The sequence below is a fragment of the Camelina sativa genome, chromosome 18, assembly GCF_030686135.1.
Source record: "Camelina sativa cultivar CO46 ecotype springtype chromosome 18, ASM3068613v1".
Lineage (NCBI taxonomy): Eukaryota > Viridiplantae > Streptophyta > Magnoliopsida > Brassicales > Brassicaceae > Camelina > Camelina sativa.
In genome coordinates, this window is record NC_141897.1 from 13,530,849 (window position 1) to 13,551,251 (window position 20,403).

General features: G+C 36.2%; 3 protein-coding genes, 1 long non-coding RNA gene and 1 pseudogene across 7 annotated transcripts; 2 read left to right on the forward strand and 3 right to left on the reverse strand.

Moving 5' to 3' along the window:
* Positions 1 to 4,784, reverse strand: LOC104760989 (nucleobase-ascorbate transporter 5). 2 transcript variants are annotated; one of them, XM_010484000.3, is made up of 14 exons: positions 4,421 to 4,784; positions 3,647 to 3,752; positions 3,084 to 3,181; positions 2,825 to 3,001; positions 2,596 to 2,696; positions 2,439 to 2,514; positions 2,292 to 2,351; positions 1,962 to 2,146; positions 1,708 to 1,804; positions 1,358 to 1,444; positions 1,184 to 1,242; positions 1,009 to 1,100; positions 835 to 912; positions 1 to 621 (listed from the first exon to the last, which is right to left on the reverse strand). In XM_010484000.3, exons 2-14 carry the CDS (start codon positions 3,741 to 3,743, stop codon positions 242 to 244), a joined length of 1,587 nt encoding a protein of 528 aa, XP_010482302.2. In that variant the 5' UTR covers positions 3,744 to 3,752; positions 4,421 to 4,784; the 3' UTR covers positions 1 to 241. The 2 variants fall into 2 exon arrangements, with proteins under 2 accessions (XP_010482302.2, XP_019096081.1); XM_019240536.2 differs by having other exon boundaries at positions 4,375 to 4,531.
* Positions 4,785 to 5,587: 803 nt separating this feature from the next.
* On the reverse strand, positions 5,588 to 8,242 carry LOC104760990 (serine/threonine-protein kinase 52). Its single transcript, XM_010484001.3, has 6 exons — positions 7,617 to 8,242; positions 6,875 to 6,996; positions 6,582 to 6,778; positions 6,334 to 6,508; positions 6,122 to 6,256; positions 5,588 to 6,033 (listed from the first exon to the last, which is right to left on the reverse strand). The coding sequence occupies exons 1-6, from the start codon at positions 7,942 to 7,944 to the stop codon at positions 5,827 to 5,829; spliced, it is 1,164 nt and encodes a 387-aa protein (XP_010482303.1). The 5' UTR covers positions 7,945 to 8,242; the 3' UTR covers positions 5,588 to 5,826.
* Positions 8,243 to 12,034: 3,792 nt separating this feature from the next.
* LOC104760991 (transcription factor bHLH145 pseudogene) lies at positions 12,035 to 14,036 on the forward strand (annotated as a pseudogene). Its single transcript, XR_015588168.1, has 3 exons — positions 12,035 to 12,429; positions 12,540 to 12,685; positions 12,767 to 14,036. The product of XR_015588168.1 is annotated as a transcription factor bHLH145 pseudogene (transcript).
* Positions 14,037 to 14,637: 601 nt separating this feature from the next.
* LOC104760992 (putative protein S-acyltransferase 9) lies at positions 14,638 to 17,218 on the forward strand. Its single transcript, XM_010484004.3, has 5 exons — positions 14,638 to 15,007; positions 15,388 to 15,573; positions 15,673 to 15,972; positions 16,085 to 16,318; positions 16,406 to 17,218. The coding sequence occupies exons 1-5, from the start codon at positions 14,969 to 14,971 to the stop codon at positions 16,892 to 16,894; spliced, it is 1,248 nt and encodes a 415-aa protein (XP_010482306.2). The 5' UTR covers positions 14,638 to 14,968; the 3' UTR covers positions 16,895 to 17,218.
* A 742-nt stretch (positions 17,219 to 17,960) lies between these two features.
* LOC147922879 (uncharacterized) lies at positions 17,961 to 19,505 on the reverse strand. Of its 2 annotated transcripts, none has more exons than XR_015588941.1 (6): positions 19,472 to 19,505; positions 19,350 to 19,367; positions 19,129 to 19,216; positions 18,812 to 18,922; positions 18,469 to 18,539; positions 17,961 to 18,371 (listed from the first exon to the last, which is right to left on the reverse strand). It is a non-coding gene; the product is annotated as an uncharacterized LOC147922879 (long non-coding RNA). The 2 variants fall into 2 exon arrangements; XR_015588942.1 differs by having other exon boundaries at positions 18,812 to 18,913; positions 19,472 to 19,504.
* Between the last annotated feature and the right edge of the window lie 898 nt (positions 19,506 to 20,403).

The following is a 20,403-nucleotide window of genomic DNA, read 5'->3' on the forward strand; positions in this document are numbered from 1 at the left end:
TTATGGAAATCATTTGCACTAAAACTCAGCTTACATACTCGAGTTCTACATTTGGCAAAACGAGAATCATCTTTAATAATGCAAAACATCTAAACATAGAAAAAAACATTGAATGTTTCTACAACTTTATGTTTCTAGTCTCCCTCACCGAGTATGCACATAAACCTAGCTAGATAAGCTGTGTCTACCTAAGTGACACAAAACTAGCAAATAGCATTACATAGAGTTCGGAAGGAACTTTTCAGTCAGAAGGGAAGTATTTGTTGAGGTTGAAAGGAAGAGCATAAAACTCTTCGGTTCTCGGGTCGTTCTTGAAAGTCCAGAATCTGTCCCACCAGTGTTTACCTCTGTCTTTCCTGATCGAGCCATCTTTCTTGTGAAGCGTCGTGTCCAACAAGTAAGCAACACATCCTCCCACAAAGGCCTTGGACGAGAAGGGCACATTGACCATGTCGTTGAACCATCTTGCTCCAGTATGAACTGGACCATAACCTTTGATGGCTGTGTGCTCATTGAAATACTGTGGAATCGATAGGCCTAGGAAGATTGAGAAGCCCAAGATGAACAATGTTCTGAAGCTATTCAGGTTGCAGAATTGCAGCAAACTCAGTCCTCCAGCACCTAAACAACAGTATTTGTTATTAAACCAATCTGAACCGAAATGCTTAAACTGAAACCAAACAGAAATCGATTTTACTGTAACCAAACCAACTGTTTAATAAAACTTCAATCATCATTATATCTAAATCCGAAAACACTGGACCAAAACAAAACTGTAAACCAGATTTGCATACCCTACTATTTTGTTTACTTCTGCTAAGAGACTTTAATTACCTACATACGCAAAGAAGAGACAATACAAGGCAGCTACGATAGGAGAAGGTATTGATGCAAACACTGCCCCGAACTTCCCTGCATTAGATTTATATAAGAAGATCAATTAATGTGTTCTATTTCAGTTCATAATTGGTTTTTATGGAAGAGTATGGAAGAGACAGACAAGCTTACCAAGAACTGAGAAGAATATCATAAAGCCTGCAGATATTTGGACAACTCTCCGGCTACCAACTTTTGTAAGTGCTAGCAGACCCGCATTCTCCCTGCATTCATGTGAAAACAAACTCACCACACCGTTCAAAATCAACTCATGTCCTAGGTTTGGAAAAAGGATATGGGGTCTTACACAGAAACTGAAGACCCTATGCCAGTTCCGAAGAACCCTGAGATTAAAATTGCAACTCCCTAAACCAGAAATCAACATAGTTGAGGCACAACATTAGATAAATGAGCACTTGCTCGCCCTGAGAAAACTTAATTTATGATATTTGTAAATGAAGCTTATGAAGTGAGTTTTTACCTGCCAACCAACACCGCGGCTGATAACAGAAGGTGGCGGCATTGTGGCACTAGCAAATCTTGAGACAGCAATAAAAGCGCCTGTCGACTGTTTTTCATTGATTAGCAAATTAAAATAGTGAGATGAGATTAAAGCAAAGAGCAAGAAATATTGAAGAAATGAAGAAACGAGTCTCATTGGCTTTAAAACTCAACGAGTATGCAAGCTATGCAGTTTAAACATGGAAGAAACAGACTTTATATATACATAGATATTAATGCCTTAACCTACTGATCTAAGTTCCCTTATCTAGCACATCAGTAATATTTATGCAATCTAATTTACACACGGTGAAGATGAGTGAAACAAACCTCAACAAGAGCAACAAAAGAAGCCATCATCATGGCAAAGGCTTCACCAGCATCAAACGATGGTGCTCCCCACTGGAATGGCCACGGAACTCTTATCCTGCACAATGAGTAAACCCATAATGGTAACTGGTAAGCCACACTTGAGCATTACATTTGATTTTGTAATCACTGAGAACTCATTTTAAAAGATGACTTTCTTGCTAGATATAACTCAGCGAGACATAAAATGTCCAAACCATGTGCTGTAATCTTACCATGGAGCAGCACTTATGAGCCCAGAACGATCAGTCCGACAGCTTCTTTGAGTATTTGTCCCAACACCATTATAGGCACCACCGATTGTAAGAAAGAAAGCAAGAAGCCATACTATCGCCACAGAAAATATGACAGCAAACCGAGCAAAGACATGTTTTCCTCCCTTTATAATATGGGGCATGTACTGCAATACCAACAAAGAGTATGACCAGACAATAAGAAACATCAAACATTACTGGAAAAAACATATTGGATAAGTAACTTATGCAGTGGGAACAGAAGAGCTGGCAGCAAATTACTACCAGTTATGAATCTGTAGCTACAATTACCTGTGATATAAGTATAAGAATAATAAGCCCCGGAAGTCCAATCTCGATGCACTTAGCAACCTGGCCGAAATAACAAAGAATCAAGATTCCAATACTTTAAATATAATTTCGTTTTGGTCTTCCTATTTACAGAACAAGATGACTTACACCAGGAAAACCTAACTCGTACAGGCCATAACCAACTAATCCAACCAGAGGAGCAGCAGAGAGAGGACTTAAGAACCTGAAATAACAGAAACTCATTGACATATTCTTGACCACGCAATGGAACAAGAATTGAGTCTAATGTAGCTCAAAGACTGACCTTACAACAGTACGCCAAAGGCCACTGAAGCCAATAATTATTTGAAGAGTTGACGCAACTATTAGAGCACCTTGGGTTGCCCGAATGATCCTCTTAAATCGCTGATAAGGCATTAAAAATGGTATTATAAAGTAAACTAATGATCAAGGTAAAGAGAAGCTATTGATAATAACAGTATACCAAAGAGATAAAGCAGAAATGAATACGAAAATAAGTGTAAGTTACGAACTTCAACTGGATCTGCAACGTCGTTAAATCTCCCAGAAAGCATGATTGAGATTGTAACTGGGACAAATGTATACGATGCTCCAATCACAGCAGGTAGTCTAGTTCCAAACACTGTTTGGAGTAACGTGTTCAATCCAGCTACAAAGAGTATTGTCTGAATCAGCTTCGCCTTCTCTTCCTGCCAGAAATCATAAATTCAGCAGCAATAAAAGACTGAAAGGTATCATTTGAACAACTATTATACTAAGAAAGAGCCTTACATTTCCACCTCCCATTTGCGGAACAAGAGCAGATGGAATCAAAACTGTTGTTCCAAGCATCACTAGGTAGTGCTGAAACCCAAGCAGAACAGCCTCGGCTGAAAGTTAAAGCATAAACTCTAAGTCTCACATTTACTAGATAAGAAGCTCAAAACCTAATATTCAAACAAGAATTACTCAATTAAATACAATTAGTTCCTCAAACAGATCACTTCCTAATTTTAAAGAAGTGAGTCCAGAAGATGCTACATAGTAAACAAAGAAACGTTTTAAATAAAAAAAGCAAGGGTGGTTAAGTAACAGAGAATAATCCACCAAAACACCTAGGAGAAGATTCTTAAGGCAAAAAAGGAATAATCATTAAAGAGAAAAGTGAGAATCTAATCCTCACGTTGCAACAAAAAGGAAAAAAGTAATGATACCCAAATAAGAGCCACTTTCAGAAAAGGTAACAATCGAACAATCTAATCAGTCACAACAAGGTTCCAAAGGTAGGGATATGCTAAGAACAATAACTAGAAGTCAAACGTTTTAGGTATAGAAGCAAAGAAGAGACAACTAACGCCATGGAGGAGGACTTGTGATGCAGTAAGAGATATCCGGAAGCTGCTCTTTCGGCGGATGTGGCGCTGGATCACCACCCGATTTCGGCGCTGACATCTTCAACCTCTGCAACAAATAAAAACCAAAACTTTACAACCAAAAACTTCACAAAACGAGAAACTGATTGAAACCCAAATCACAGAAGATGCAAAAAGTTACGAAATTTGAAGCTCATAAGCAAAAAAATAAGAACCCACAGTTGCAACAAAAAGCTAAAGACTAAAACTTTACACCAAAGACTTCACAAACCGAGAAAGTGACTGAAACCTAAACCACAGAAGAAGCAAAAGTCACGAAATTTGAAGCTTAAGAAGCAGAAAACAAGAACCCAGTCGTCTTGAGCTAAACCCACAGTTGCAGCAAAAGATTAAAAATCAAAACTTTACACCAAAAACATCATAAACCGAGAAAGTGACTGAAACCCAAACTTCAAGAAGAAAAAGTCACGAAATTTGAGGCTCAACAAGCAAAAAAAAACAAGAAACCCAGGTAAAAGACATCGTTTTGAGCTAAACCCACAGATGCAACAAAAGATAAAGACCAAAACTTTACACCCAAAAACTACACTAACCCGAAAGGTGAATGAAACCCAAATCACAAAATAAGTAAAAGCTACGAAATTTTGAGCTCAAGAAGCTTATAAATGGTAGAAAAGGCGAAACATAGAACAAAACCCCAAGAAACAGACCTCACTTTTGAAGCTAAAACGAGTATATAGAGAGAGAAGAAGAAACCTTGTGAAGAAGAAGAAGCAGAGGAAACTTGGAGGAGTAAAAGTGTAAAACTAGAGGAAGAAGAAGAAAGGAGTGAAGAGACTCTTGAGGAGGAAGGAGCAGAGAGAGGACAGTTGTCTACGTTTGGTTATATCAGCGTTACTTGTGCACCGACTGACGTCACCACGAAAACAACCTCTTACCTGTCCTTACTCTTAATATTAATTTGATTAGTTACCCAACGCATTTCTTATTCATTTCAAAACTTTTGACAAAATGAATGAAGCCAATACTTGGGCTCATTTTTATTGGCAATGAATCAATGAATGATATACATGTTTCATTGTGGTGTCGCCAACTGCTATTATAACAGGTCTTCTAAATCACACCACATTTAATCAATCACTAGACTTCTAAAATAGTCTCAAGTCCCTACCTATATTAAATGTTATGGGACGTTTCTTGTCTTTAATCTAAATAGATCTACTTGTTGAGGGTTGAATATTTCATAGAAAAGGTGTCATTTTCTTTTGTTTGTAATTAGATTTACAGGGACTGCTATGAACATAAGAGAAGGTTTGTTTTTCTTCTCGTATTAACGTTTTAAGATAGTGACAAAACCACCAAGAGCACATTTCTAGAAAACACAACAATCTAGTGAAGAATTATCACTTGCGATTCTTCTTCAACTATCTAAGGATGGTTGGGAAGCATGGCTCCAAATAAGTCTACATATTTGGAACCAGCAAAGCGTACATACATGCCCCTCTTCTGCTCTATATACATTAATAATATGTATATATAATGAGTCTAACCAACTTATTTTTAATGGGTTTGAAAGGGAAGTTGTTTCCGACCTAATGGTCCTATGGGGGAATGAGATGTTTATCATTAAGGAAGTAGGAGCACAGTTGGACTTGTGTTTGAGATTGACTACGTGGATTCTAATCAAAATGACTAACGATGACCATGTGTGGTCGGCTTTTGAGACATACATTATACACCAAACCTCTAAAGGTTTATGTAACATTTTTATGACCATTTTAGTAGGAACTCATGTCTTTCTCTTCTTTGATGTATGTGCCACCATTTCAGACTGGATCATTGATTCTCGCACGAGGATGTTCCTTTGTCCAGTGTAGTTGAGTTGCCCGTTAAGACAAAAAAAAAACTATGTAAAATATATGATTAGTTGATAATGATATACTTGACCATTAATAATTAATACGAAACTCTCACAAATAGAGCAAAAGAAGAAATGTTGAAGAATATGGAAACCAAGTCATACTTTTTCTGTAAATTTTAGCAACCATTAAAAAGCCCTAACAAGCCTTTTCCATTTTTTCTTCTTCTGGATTTAGAAAAAGAAAAATAAGAAAAAACAAAGACACAAATCTTGAGTTTTGAATGTATCTTAGATTTGGTCTCTAAGGACCACGTTTCCTTCGGAAGCATAGGCAACCCTGCTGCTGGTCGTTAGGGATCATCCCTCCTCCCTTGGTTGTGTCAATACTCTCCAACATCGGTACAACCTCGTCCATCTCTGGTCTCTTGTCTGGATTTGCATCCCAACAACGTTTCATCACAGCTGCAAGTGCGCTCGGGCAACACCTCGGTATATCGGGTCTCAGGTTCTGCATTGATCATAACAACATATTTCATACAGATATGTGCTAATAGTTAAATGGTGAAATGATGAAATGGTTCCGCTTATAACTTTACCTGGCGGACGACGGCTGAAGTGACCTCAGAGAAAGTTAGGTCAGGGTAAGGCATGTCACAGCAATATATCTCCCATAAGCAGATCCCGAAACTGTATACATCGCATTTTCGATTATACGGGTTTCCATTGAGAACCTGCAAGCAAAGTTGATTAGTAATAAAAATGGGGTTTTGGTTTCCCAAACTTTGATGATGCATTGTGTCATTAGTACCTCAGGGGCCATGTAGCCAAGTGTACCAGTCTCTCCTGTCATGTCATTAGGGTTAGAAGCTTCAACTCTCGCAACTCCAAAATCCGCGATTTTGACAGTCCGAGTTTTATCTAACAACATGTTCTCAGTCTTTACATCTCGGTGAACAATCTTCTGCGAATGAAGATAACTCAACCTAAAAGCAACATAACAACAATAAGTGTAAAGACAAGCTTCTTCTTTTAAATGAGAAAGAGCATATAATGTACCCTCTAGCGAGATCAAGAGCGAGCTGAACGACAACTTTAAACGTTAGTTTTCTTCTTCTGTTCTTGATCAGGTAAGACTTTAAAGCACCACCTGGAAGATATTCAACAACAACACAACATATATTGTTTGGCATTGCTAATGGACCACTCTCTGTTTGCAACTGTAAGCCTGATGCACCCATTGTAGCTCCTATAAACTGCAAAATTTCATTCATTCATTGTTGACCCAAATCTTATTTTATTTCCCTCAATATCTCTAACAATGGTAAAATAAAATAAGTAAAATATGAAACCTTAGTAACATTAGGATGATCCAATTTATGCCAAACAGCAACCTCCTGAGCAAAATCTGATCTCAAAGACACAATCTCAGCTTCTGACCTGTGACCTTCTTCACCCCAATCAAGCAGCTTCACTGCTCAATTTTTCACCACAATCCACAATGATTAGCATAGTCTTTCACTTTTACAAATTCAATTACAGTAATAAGCTTTTTAATTTACTACTACCCATTCAAATTATTCTCTCATATATATCTTTTTTTTTGTCTTTAAAATTAAATGTGAAGAGAAAAAGAGATTGAGACAACAACAGCTGGAATCACATGAAAGATCCACAAAGCAAAGAATCATAAATTATCCAAGTAAGCCTTTCAACCAGCTCTGAAACACTATGATGACAAAACCCGTGTCGGCTTCACGGAGATCACAAGAAATTGCTTCTACCCACTAAAGAAAAAAACTAAAAACTAAAACAACACTCTTCATCTCTCAACAATTTCAATCATAAAAATCCAAACTTTTAAGTTTCATGGTAAAAAAAAAAAAAAAAAAGACACGAACATAGAACTACAACTGTTCGGATCCGACAATTGAAGTACAAATGTAGTAATAGAATCAGTCTGATCAACCGTAAGAATCTAGCAATCGAAGAATCTAATGCTAAAGTTGGAGACTTTACACTAAAAAAATTGATAGACAGTGAAAAGGTTAATTAAAGAGAAGCTAAAACGACGGGTAGGTGAAAGTGACTAACCGGCAACATCTTGACCATCGTAGATACCACGATGAACGGTACCAAATGTGCCACGTGCAAGAACAGTCTTGATGATGAGTTTAGTAGGATCGATCTCCCACTCAAGTCTCTGTTTCCTCTTCCCAACAAATCCACCGCCGTTAAGAGCAGCAACAGGGGAAGAAGAAGCGGAGCCACCACTTATGGCTACGGCGGTTGAGTCTTCTTCATCTCTCTTCTTGTTCTTCTCTAAAGTCAAAGCTCTGCTCAAGTGTCTCTCTAGTTGCTCGTCTAAGCTTTTCAGATCAATCTGATCTGCTCGAACAAACCCATCTTTGCCTTCCTTCATGTTTTCTTCTTGTTAAAAAAGATCCTTTGAATCTTTTTTTTTGTTGGTTCTTGTTTGTTCCGATTTCGTCTTTTCTCAGATATAATCAAACGCAGAGGAAAATAAAATTAAAGAAAAAAAAAAAAAAAAAAAAAAGGAAAGGGAAGAAGAGAAATAGAAGAGAAGAGAAGAAGACCGCATGTGATTGAGCACATGGTCTTGCCTCGACGCAAATGTATCTGTATTTACATTTATTTATTTCCTCTTTTATTTTCGTCAAATATAATAGTATTTTGTTGTGTATATCCAAATAAAATATAAAGAGAAAAAAATCTACTTATTATTAATTTAAAGTGTACCAAACCATTATTTGTTTGACTAGGATATTATTAAGTTTGAATGTTCAGCCCATTTCTATGAATGTTCGGCCCATCAAAGCTTTACATTGGTCATTTTGATTTCTAGTGGGATTCTTCGTTCATAACGAAGAAGAGATTTGTGTGTGTCGATTCTCTCTATATGTTGGTGCCATATGTACATCATTTGTGAAAGCAAACACAAACTATCTACATCGGTTTGAAATGTCGTAATATCTATATTATTTCTAATAATCGATATAGTAGCATCATTTAGTATATAATTGATGGATATATTTATATCGGTTTCTATAATCGACTCATTAATATATGTATAGACACTTTTAGAATCAGTTAGATAGATGATGGGTTACTCATTTTTATTGACACTTTTATAATTGATGGATATATTTATGACAGTTTATATATAATCGATGCATTAATTTGTATCGACACTTTAAGAATCAATTAGATAAGGTTACTCATTTGTATTGACACTTTGTTATTTGATGAAATTTTTTTATTCATTTCTATAATGAGTCATTTGTATCATTTGATAGCCTATGTAAATATAGAAATAAGTTATGTTATCCATGTAGTACACGATAGGAAGATCCATAAGCCTATCGTTCTTATCTTGATTTGATCAACATGAAGTTACCGGTAGTGGCATGTTTAAACGATTAGGCATGCTAGTAAAAACTCAGTTTGTGTTCCATGATGCTATGAAGTAGACCAAGTCCCGAAATCCACTATGTATTGTTCTATTTGAAGTAAAATGAAAAATGGATCCAACCATGTCTATATTTTCTTATTTTTGATACGTATAGAACCATATATATCTATAATTATACATATACGTAGAGGATACATTATAAAAAAGAATTGACTTGAGTACTGACTACTGAGGAATGGAATTTTAGAGTGGTGGTTAAGTGTATATATTGGTTGCTTTAAATTGCTTGAAGCGTGGATGATTTTGTTGGAGAATCCACGTACCAAATGGCTCCAATCCATTGTCTGTTGTCCCCACCAAAACCTTCACTATTCTTCTTGATCGTTCAATATTATATACGTATTCTCCTCTTCAAATAAAGCATCACATATATAACTCATGGTGCTCTTCTTCTTTTCTCATCTTTTATGTATTTTAGTATCTCATGTTCCTTGTTACCAAAACCATAACAAAATTAAAAGGTCCAAACAACACAAAAGGTCGAAGATATGGGTTATAATACATTTTATTTTTATTTTGCTTTTTAAGTTATATAATTTCAATTATTTTAATAATTGAACAGTACGTCTCCTCAACTACAACTCTAGAATCGTATACTTAATTATATAAACCCACTTAATTGCTTTATCTAGAAATTATAAAATTTCAGCTCAGCTCCCATGCGTGTCTTCCTTTACTTAGAAGGAAATTAAATTTAAATATATTCTAAAAACCATTACAAAAAAAAGGTCATGACTCATGCTTGAAGACTTGAAGTCATGTTATTGTTATGTAACATTTATTTTTTAATAGAGATTTGTGGATATAAGTATATACATGACCATGTAGCCTTTAGGTAGAAGATGGTGTAAGCACGACCGTGCTGGCTGACCATGAAACTAGATAGATGCCTAGCTAGATGGTGTATAAGTATAACTTGTACGCACTCAGTCCAACATGTGATTACATGATCTTGATATTAAGTCAGTTCTGTGTTTTCTAATATGTTTGTAATGTGTATGTGTTTTGACCTTAATTACTATACAAGTTAAAATACGTGCGTATGTGACTATGTGAGTATTTTTTTTAACCACGCAAAATAAGCAAAGATAAAAATGGTGGACCTGCGATATGATTGCTTAAAGACATATAGAAACGGTGGAGGGTTTGTTTTGGGCCCCTGCACACCATTAAAGTCAGTAAGGGATTAAGTGTATCTACTTTTAATTTTAATCCTAATTTATACTATACGGATTACTTATATTATCCTAATGGTTTCTGTATAATCTTATAATACAATAGCGTGGTCAATATTAAATGGCACTATGATTGTGGGCAACAGGATCTCACTTATCTGTACATTAGAGATTTGGTTCAGGTTACTAAATCATGGGTCGTCTACACCTATCAATGTAATTTAAGATTTATTTTCTTATCAAATAAAAACAAATTCGGGTATAATTATTACTAGCAAGTGCCAATTTTCTGACAAGAAGAACATGTCTTTCTTTTGAGGATTAATAAGTTTTAGCTAATTTTGACACCAACTTTTTATATGATAAATAATCTACCATGCATTATGTCATTGACTTAGCTTATAGTATGGCTAATACTGAATTCACATCTACCTATTTTTATCAAAATAAAAATATATTGTGAATTGGTAATATGTAAATACACATCGAGTTGATGATCTCAATAGTAAATTATTCAGTACTCCTAATACTCACATCATTACAAAATCCATCGTATTTTACTAAGTACAATAGCTATATTGATCCCCTTTGGTAGACTTTTGGAGATCCATATGAAAATAGACCAACCAAAACGTGAAGACAGAACATATTGTGAAACCCAAAGAAGATGGAAATGGAGGGTGCAAAAAGGCACTAAAAAAAGTGAAAGGACAAATGATTTGGGGGTTTGAACGGTCAAGCCATTGCAAACGAGTATTGAGGAACGAATGATTGGATCTTCCTCTTCTTTCACATTGGATACTGTCTTTCACCACCGTTTCTTTCTTACCGTGGACGGAACCAACAAAGCAACAAAGACAAAAGTGAGTCTATTATATAAATTCAAACATGCTTTGACCACAAATGGCTAGAAAACTCGTGCTTTGAATTCAAACGTTACATATGCTAGTTAATTAGTTAGTCTTCAAAATACAATAAATTGAACGATTAAAACATGCAATCCAGTGATTTGTATTAAAGATATCGTTGCGTCGTCACTTGAAAAAAAGAAAAAACATTTAGTGGAGTTATTGGTTTGAAATTTGAATAAAGTTTTAAAGATTTTAAATGTTATGTAGAATCTGTTGTTATTAGATCAATATTTTGTTAAATTTTGTTGAAGTTTAGTGTTATTAGTTTGTGATTTGTAAAAAGTCATTTAAAATCTTAACAAATCTGGTTATTGGATTCAGACTTTTATAAAGTCATCAAAAGTTTTGTGTTATTTAATTAAAACAAAAGAATCTTAGATTGTTAATGAATTAAATTATTATGTTATGAAAAATTCTTGGGTTCACCCCTAGGGGTGAACCACTCTTATTCATTACCACTTAATTAACCAATCAAAATACAACAAAATGCCATATCATATTATATTTATAAAATAAATCAAAATTAAAATAAAAAGACAAAACAAGTTAATTTGTTTAGAATTAATAATTTTAAAATTAATTGATATACAAAAATTATTTCCTTAATCAATAATTTGTTTTCTTAACAAAAAAGGGTGAATAGAAAGAGTTCACTCATAGGGGTGAGTGAACCCAAGAATTGTCTTTATGTTATTGGTTCATGATTTTTTCTTTACCTAATAAAGTCAGTATTACTAGAGATTGTTTGGATTACTTTACAAGACTTTAGAAAACTAATCAACAAAACTTTCTAGCAATCTTTAACAATTTTTCAGTTATTCACTTTTAATGATTTTGTAAAAAAAAGAAAAAACTGAAAAAGAATAAAAATTTACAAAGCTTATTGGATTTGGTAAACACTGTGGCATCACTACACCTACACTTTAAACCCACGCACGCACGCATCCGTGTTATTATGATCCAAGGTCAGATTCGTCATTTACTTTCTTTATTATATAATCTTCTTCGTCGCTCACTTCTCTTTCGCCATTACTGAGATCTTACAGACACAGATTTTTTTTGAGCAATGGGGTCTTCTGTCTTCTTCACATTGCCTTGCTTCATCCGCCAAATTATTTGAGTTTTTCGCTTGTCTATTTCCTTTCTTTGTGCTTTTGGATACTCTGTTTTTGGGAGACTAACTGAAGGAACCAGTTGGTGTGAAAGTAGTTATGGTTTGTCAATCAGCCGGACAGACAAGATTTCGGACACTCAAACACGAACACGGTATCGCAGGAAACATCGTAGTTAGAGTCATTGCATGCTTTCAACCTCTCCAAGATTGCCAGGTTTCTTTCTTGAATGAGTTTCTTGTTTTAGTTAACTATTACAAACAGTCTTTGAATGTAATACACAAATTCTTTTTATTGATTCTGTTTTGGCTTTGGTGTTGTCGCAGGCTGAATATTTTCGTCAGTTGTTGAAGCCCGTCACGTAGAGTAGCTTCTATCTATTTTTGGTAGATTGTTATTCTAAGCCTTAGTGTCTTCTCTATCCGTGTTGTGTTCTCGAGTGAAGGGGAAATAAGCGTATTCGTTTTAATTGGTAAGTTGAAGACTTGGCACACATAATCTTTAAGTTTCTTTCTTTTGGCTTGAGTTAATGTCCTCTGTTTTTTTTGGACAGTTGATTTGTTTAGTGTTGGATGGGACAAGAACGTGGTTTGTGGTTTCCTACTCAGCGTTTGAGTTCATTGTCTTCCATAGCTTTGTCTCAACTTGGGAAGCAAGACTTGAACTTAATATCTAATACCTGCGGCGACACCACCGACATGTTTTCTACTCGCGGATCCTATTTTGACGGGTTCTATGGTTGGGTTAATGGGTCATCTCACCTGCAGCAGCAGTTCTTGCCTCTTCAAAATCAATGTATGATGAAGCAGATGCCTCTTAAATTAGATGGTGTTATACCTAAAGCTGAGGGTCAATGTAGTCAGAAGAGGTTCCTAGTGTTTGATCAGTCAGGGGGCCAAACAACTCTGCTGCTAACTTCCGATATCCGGAAATCTTTTGAGGCCCTGAAACAACCTGCCTGTCCTGATATGAAGGAAGAACTCAAAATAACCAACAAAGATTTGTTTGTTTGTCAAGGAATGCAAGGAAACAGCGAACCGGATTTGAAGGAGGACACGGAAGAACTAAATGCATTGCTTTATTCCGAAGACGAGAGTGACTATTGTTCTGAAGAAGATGAGGTTACAAGCCCAAGTACTGTAGTATCATCTGCCCATAGGGACCAAGAAGAAACATTCAATGTTGAAAGCTATGGACAAACATTCCAAGCTAAAAAGAGGAAGATGCTCAAGAGCTCAGCGCCTTTTCTTGAAACCTCGAGTGAGAAAACGCTTGACAATGAATCGAGCTGCGGTAGTTGTGACAACAAAGGGATTAGCTTTCTGAAACGTTCCAAGCCGTCTATCAAGAAGATAGGAGAAGAGAAGATATTTGAGACGGTAAGCCTTTTGCGCAGTATAGTCCCCGGGGAGGAAATGGTAGACCCGATCTTAGTCATCGATAGAGCCATTGATTTTCTCAAGTCATTGAAGATGGAAGCCGAGAATCGAGGACATGAGACTCTTTGTTTGCAGGATATATAAGAAAACAGCAAGTGGGCAAGTAGTCTTTGTTTATCTAAACAAAGTAGTAGACATATTGAATAAGTGGTACTCTTGTCAAGGTACAAAGGGATCAGCTTGCTGCTCGTTGGAAGATAAACCAAACACTGTCGTGGTGTTGCAAGAACGAAAATTGAATATTGTGTTGATGATTAAGCTTGGATTCTCGTTTAGTTGTTTGTTGTATTATGTAATATTAATTGCTTCTTCTCTTTTCTATAGTATTTTGTTGATATGGATTTATTATTGTTCAATGAATGAGAGTGGTGGAGAGTCTAGAAAGTTTATACTCTATCCGTTTTAATATAGTTGTCGTTCCATGCCTAATTTTTAGTTTTAGTCAAGTTTTCGTTTTTGTTTCGGAAGAGTTGTCGTTTCTAGACTAAAATATTTTGTGTATTTTAGTACACCAATCCGTAAAAAACTATATAATCATATTTATATTTATGTAAATTCTAACCCCTCTTATAACATGATTCACAAGAATTTAATTTTTTTTTAACAATTTAAAATTATTTCGAATATTTAAAATTTGGATTTTTTTTTTAAATTAATTAAAGTATGTTTTTTGGATACTAGTTTAAAGTATGATTATATTACAAATAATAACATAAATTTTTGAAATTTATTTAAATGATAAGAGTTTAATTATGTAAATCTACAAAAGGTTATTTTGCAAAATGTAGTTTCGAATTAACAAGAGAGGATGTTGAGTAACCATTTTCATTGTTTACAAATTACAAATTAATCTGGTTTTCCACCTAGCCAAACCAGACCAAACACCGGTTCAACGCGAATTCGGCGGCGATTCTTGGTCCGGAGCGGTCTGACTAAACTGGTGCGGATCAGTTTAATAAAAACATGGGGGGGGGGGGATAAAGACAATTTTAAGTTAAGTTAAAACAATACTAATGTAATGACGACGTAATTAAAAAAAAAAAGAATTAGAGAAAGGGAACAAAACCGTAATGTTCGTCTTGGGAGACACAACAATCATCCAGAAACACGAAACGCCTTTTGTTTGTCTGTGTGTGAGAGAAAGAGAGATAGAGAGAGAAGAGATCACACCACACACAGAAAACTACACACACATAACGTTCTGCTGCAAATTAGGTTTTGGTTCCCTCTAATTCCGAAATGAAATGAATCGGCGCAGCAGGATCCTCCAATTCGTGTAGCGAGGAGTCTCTTCTGATCCCGTTCGCTGATTTCTCATGGCCAGACGGGTCTTCGAAGCCTGGAAGGGAAGCAATGTAAGGTTCTTCTTGATTTTACTCTTTTTTTTTTTTTTTTTCTTTCAAGAAATCTATTTAGGTTTTTTCTTAAAGGCCACATTTTTACGAGTTCACTAAGGCATGCTAAGTTTTCTCAATTAGATTACGTTAGAGAGCTTATGAGAGATCCTGGTGGCTTTAATGTTTTGATTGCGTTTTCTTTAATGTTTTGGTAGCATAATAATGTAACTCATTTGCTATATCATTGCCTCTAGTGAGATTTAATGTCTTATTTCGTTAGATTCTCTTTGGTTTTAATTATGGCTAATGTTATCCCACATTTTTACGACATTGATGATTGATAAGCTTTCTCTTCTCAATGATCAACCTACATTATCCATTTATTTCTCTTTTTGCAGAAGTTTTTATTTGGTGGGAGATTGATATTTGGGCCAGATGTTTGGTCTCTTCCTTTTACCATACTGCTCATTGTTACTCCAGTTTGTTTTTTCTCTGTATTTGTTGCAACACATCTTCGCCAAGAGCTCTTACCAAACAACGCTGGACATGCCTTCTTAGTGGCAGGAGTTCTCCTTACTGTCTTTGTAAGTCTTCCTCCAATGCCCATTTGATATTTGATTACTTGGGCTGGTTTAGTGTTCTTCCTTCATTTATGCTATAAATCATATAACTGTTTTTGATAGGTACTGATCCTTCTCTTCATCACTTCTGCGCGGGATCCTGGAATCGTTCCAAGAAATATGCATCCGCCAGAGGAAGAGTTATGCTATGATACAACTATATCAAGTGATGGAAGACAAACACCCACTGTTCAAATTCCTAGGACCAAGGAAGTCATGGTTTATGGTGTTCCTGTTAGAGTTAAATATTGCGATACCTGCATGCTTTACCGGCCTCCTCGTTGCTCTCATTGTTCCATTTGCAACAACTGCGTTGAGCGTTTTGATCATCATTGCCCTTGGGTTGGCCAATGCATTGGAGTGGTAAGCTTATTCAAAATCATATTAAACTAGGAACATATGCAGAGTTCATTACTTTTTATATTGTGTAGGATACATATTTACATTTTTTTGTGTGTGTGTGTTTTGTGGGCAGAGAAACTATAGGTACTTCTTCATGTTTGTTTCCTCTGCAACTCTTCTCTGCATCTATCTTTTTTCGATGTCTGCTTTATACGTCAAAGTTATGATGGATAACCATCAAGGCACTGTGTGGAGGGCAATGAGAGAATCACCCTGGGCGGTATTGCTGATGATATATTGCTTTATATCTCTGTGGTTTGTTGGAGGGCTTACTGGATTTCACTTGTACCTCATTACCACAAACCAGGTTAGTTTTGTTCTGCTCCGAGTATTCATTCATTTAGTAATAAGTTGTGTCTCATCTGATATACCTTCACATTGCAATTTTTAACAGACGACCTATGAGAATTTCCGGTACAGATCAGACAATAGAATAAATGTTTATAACCGTGGCTGTTCAAACAACTTTTTTGAGATATTTTGCTCAAAAGGTAAACCGTCGAGGAATGACTTCAGAGCGTTCATCAAAGAAGAATCTCCTAGGAATATTACATTGGCTACCACATGGGAACGAGCAGAAGAAGCAGATGTAGGGAATAGGGAGGAACGGCGTCAGAAGGTGGAAGATGAGCTAGACATCGATGAAGATATTATGAACTTACAGCAACGTTCTAATGTAGAAGATGGAAGTGATTCGGGGCATCAGAAAATCGATATTGACATTATGAGAGTCGAGTCTAGTGAGAGAGCACCGACGATTCGACCAGAAGCTAGGCATGGTAATTGGGGAACAAGAAGCAGCAACGCACAGGAAGATATAGTTGATGTGTCTTCTTCAGTCAGGGAAAGTAGAAGCTATGCAGCTGCAGAGGAGGGACGGTAAAGTGGTGTGGACTATGGTAGTAAAAAGTAAACAGGGTAATTCTTTTGAAGCTTTCTTACTCTTTCTTACTAAGTTTTATTGTTTTCATTATTTTATTGGTTTGGTTTGATTTGGGAGTTGTGGACAACACACTATGGTGGGGGTATCTGTGAATAAGCTTAGTGTAAGTTTGGGTAGAGGTCAAAATTAATGTTTTGCAGTGATGCTTTCTAATGACTTTTTAGGTTACTCTTATCTGTTGCCTTCAAATAGACAGAACTTGACATTCTTCATTTCAAAAATCTCTCTCTTTCTCTCTTAATAACATCACTCTTTTCGAACCAATTTGGCCTTTGGCATGTTTTATGAAAGATTCTCAAAAATGCTAATTACAAAATTCTGATCCCTTTCTTGATCTCTGTGTTCGAATCATGAAAATAAGAGCTGGAGAGATGATCGTATAAAATTAGTGTTATTGATAACAAGACTTGTGCTTATGATTGTGGTACAACCAAAACCCATCATTGGCGTTGGCGGTTGTAAGGTTAGAAGACTCCATGAACCTTAATTTTACTCCGATTTGGGGGAAATCGTCTGATTTGCCTAACGGATTGAAAATCTGGGTTTCATTGATTTGGATTTAACCGGCTTTAAATCCAAATTTAATCAAAACAAACCGGTTTTCTGATAACGATAACTAGAAAACCGTTTGTTCGCTCGCTTCTTTACATATTAATCTGTTTTTTTTTTCATGTTTTCCGCTTCTTGACCATTTTGTTTGCAATCTTGCTCTGCTCAATTGCAAAAGTTCTTTGCCTCTTTCACTTCTCAGTTGAGGTTTCTAGGGTTTCGTTAACTGCTTTTGGAGAGGTCGAAGAACCCAAGCTTCGTCGTGACACGATGATCTCCAATTGCTGATGATATATTGCTTCTAGTATATTGTTGAATCGATTCTGTTGGAATTCACACTTTGATTAATATCTAAATTAGTAAGAAAGGTGAAGAAGAGTAAGAAAGAAGTCACACAGCTTGAGAAGGAACGAAGGAAGAGTCAAGATCGAGAAGATGAAGAAGAAGACGTATGTTGTTTTTGTGTGTTTAACTGAGAAAGGCTTTGTGCCATTAATTATGTTTAGGCCCATAATTGTTGATGGGTTCGTTAAGACAAAACTATAGGTTAAGTCTAAGAGTATATATATGTGATGTATGGTGTACAAATGAATCTTATCCAAGAGAGATTAAGCTAAGACAAAAGTTCTAAAGTGGCTAAACCTAATAGTTGAACATGGTATCAGAGCTCGGTCAATCCTAGTGACGTGAACTTGCATAAAGTTAACGGAGAGAATGTCGAGATCAATGAACGACGTGAGAAGATAGTGCAAGATCTGTAAGAAGAGCAACCACAATGAAGGTGAGTGCTACTTTTTACAAAGTTATGAATCTCAGTTCTCTAGTAAGCAATTCAGATCACGGGAAGGTTGTTTTGCTTGTGGAAGTCCTGAACACATTTTAAAAGAATGTCAGAAAAGGCAATCACAACAACATTTAGAAGGGGAAACTAGTTTGTTTAATACAGCACATGTAGTGGAACATACTGATAATGATGAAATCTGGTTAGTCGACAGTGGTGCCACCAACCACATGACTAAGGAGGAAAGGTTTTTTACTACAATAGACAGATCGTTTAAAGTTCCTATCAGGGTTGGAAATGGGGACAAAATAATGACTGCGGGGAAGGGAAACATCGAAGTATCAACTAAGAAGGGAAGTAGGGTCATCAAGGATGTGTTTCTAGTGCCAGGGATATACAAAAATTTATTGAGTATACCTTAGATGGTAAGAAATGGATATCGAGTATTCTTTGTGGGAAACAAATGTATAATACACAATCGAAGTGGAGACAAGATTGCTGAAGTGGAGATGGTGAGGAACGCTTACTTGTTACAAATGCAAGTGGTTGAAGAAAGTGCAAGAATGGCCAAGGTGGAGAACCTATCAGAATTATGGCAAAAGAGGCTTGGACATTCATGCTTTCATAACCTGCAGAACCTACAAACAAGTCAGATGGTGAAAGGACTTCCCAAGTTCAAAGTAAATCATGATGTCTGTGAAGCTTGTGTAAAGGGAAAACAATGTAGAGAAGAATTTCCAAGGGCCTCAGAAACCAAAAGTAAAGACATTCTTGAATTAATTCATACTGATGTCTGTGGACCCATGCAAACACCATCATGCAGTGGGAATGTGTATATTCTTACCTTCACCGATGACTACTCGCATATGTTGTGGGTGTACTTTCTGAGAATAAAGTCAGACACTTTTGCCACATTCAAGAAATTCAAAAACCTGGTTGAAACACAAACAGGAAAAAAGATTAAGAGAATTAGGTCAGACACAGGAGGTGAGTTTAAGTCTGAACAGTTTTCAAGGTTTTTGGAGGAAAACAGAATAAAAAGACAATTTACAGTAGCATACTCACCTCAGCAAAATGGAGTTGCTGAACGTTGGAATAGAACATTGTTAGACATGGCAAGAAGCATGTTAAAAGACAAGAGAATGCCAGACAAATTTTGGGCTGAAGCAATATATACTGCTACCTACCTTCAAAATAGGCTCCCCACCAAAGCTCTCAATCAAAGGACACCCCTTGAGGTCTGGAGTGGTCACAAGCCGTCAGTTGCTCATCTAAAAGTGTTTGGGAGCATATGTCACATCTGGATTCCTGCAGCAAGAAGAAAGAAATTGGATGATAGGTCTGAAAAAGCAGTCTTCATGGGCTATAGCAGTGTAAGCAAAGGCTATATAGTCAATGTTCTAAGCACAAATAAGATAGAGGTATCAAGAGATGTTGTCTTTGAAGAAAGTAAAAGATGGAACTGGGAGACCCAAGAAGAGGTTAAAAACCAAACTGGTTTCTCACCAAGTAACATTAGTTCACCGCTGAAGACCAGTGATGAAACACAAGCGAAAAATGAGACAAGACTAGAACCTAGAGATGGTAGACAACTGATTAGTCCCATACCTTTTAGTTGAATGAAAATGCGTCAGGTGCTAGTAGCTCATCTAGAGTTGTTCACAAAGTCAGAATACTAAGTGACATATACAATGATGAAGAAAGAGAAGATGGTGAAGGAAACAGAGTAGAAGGAGCTTGTTATCTCACTTGGGAGGAACCTACAACATTTGAGGAAGCTGTCAATAGCAAGGAATGGAGAGTGGCGATGGATGATGAAATCTTCATCATAAACAAAAATGAGACGTGGGAACTTGTGGAGCTACCTACAAACAAAAAGGTGATCTCAGTTAAATGGATATATAAAGTAAAAACTGATGAGCTTGGTCAGGTTCAAAAGTTAAAAGCTAGATTAGTGGCTAGGGGATTTACTCAAACTCATGGAGAGGATTATGGAGAAACCTTTGCTCCAGTTTCCAGACATGATACAATTCGCACCCTCATCGCCTTAGCTGCACAAAACAAGTGGAATTTACATCAGATGGATGTTAAATCAGCCTTTCTAAATGGAGAAATTACT

Excerpts from the sequence above, each read along its gene's own strand:
- LOC104760989 (XM_010484000.3), bottom strand. The coding sequence starts at position 3,743 with ATGTCAGCGCCGAAATCGGGTGGTGATCCAGCGCCACATCCGCCGAAA. Across the intron at positions 1,101-1,183 it reads ATAGGGTCTTCAGTTTCTGT|GGAGAATGCGGGTCTGCTAG; the intron begins GTAAGACCCCAT and ends ACATGAATGCAG. Across the intron at positions 622-834 it reads TCTCTTCTTTGCGTATGTAG|GTGCTGGAGGACTGAGTTTG; the intron begins GTAATTAAAGTC and ends ACTGTTGTTTAG.
- LOC104760990 (XM_010484001.3), bottom strand. The coding sequence starts at position 7,944 with ATGAAGGAAGGCAAAGATGGGTTTGTTCGAGCAGATCAGATTGATCTG. Across the intron at positions 6,509-6,581 it reads GCTCTTGATCTCGCTAGAGG|GTTGAGTTATCTTCATTCGC; the intron begins GTACATTATATG and ends TGTTGCTTTTAG. Across the intron at positions 6,257-6,333 it reads TTGGCTACATGGCCCCTGAG|GTTCTCAATGGAAACCCGTA; the intron begins GTACTAATGACA and ends CTTTGCTTGCAG.
- LOC104760992 (XM_010484004.3), top strand. The coding sequence starts at position 14,969 with ATGGCCAGACGGGTCTTCGAAGCCTGGAAGGGAAGCAAT. Across the intron at positions 15,973-16,084 it reads TTGGCCAATGCATTGGAGTG|AGAAACTATAGGTACTTCTT; the intron begins GTAAGCTTATTC and ends TTTTGTGGGCAG. Across the intron at positions 16,319-16,405 it reads ACCTCATTACCACAAACCAG|ACGACCTATGAGAATTTCCG; the intron begins GTTAGTTTTGTT and ends AATTTTTAACAG.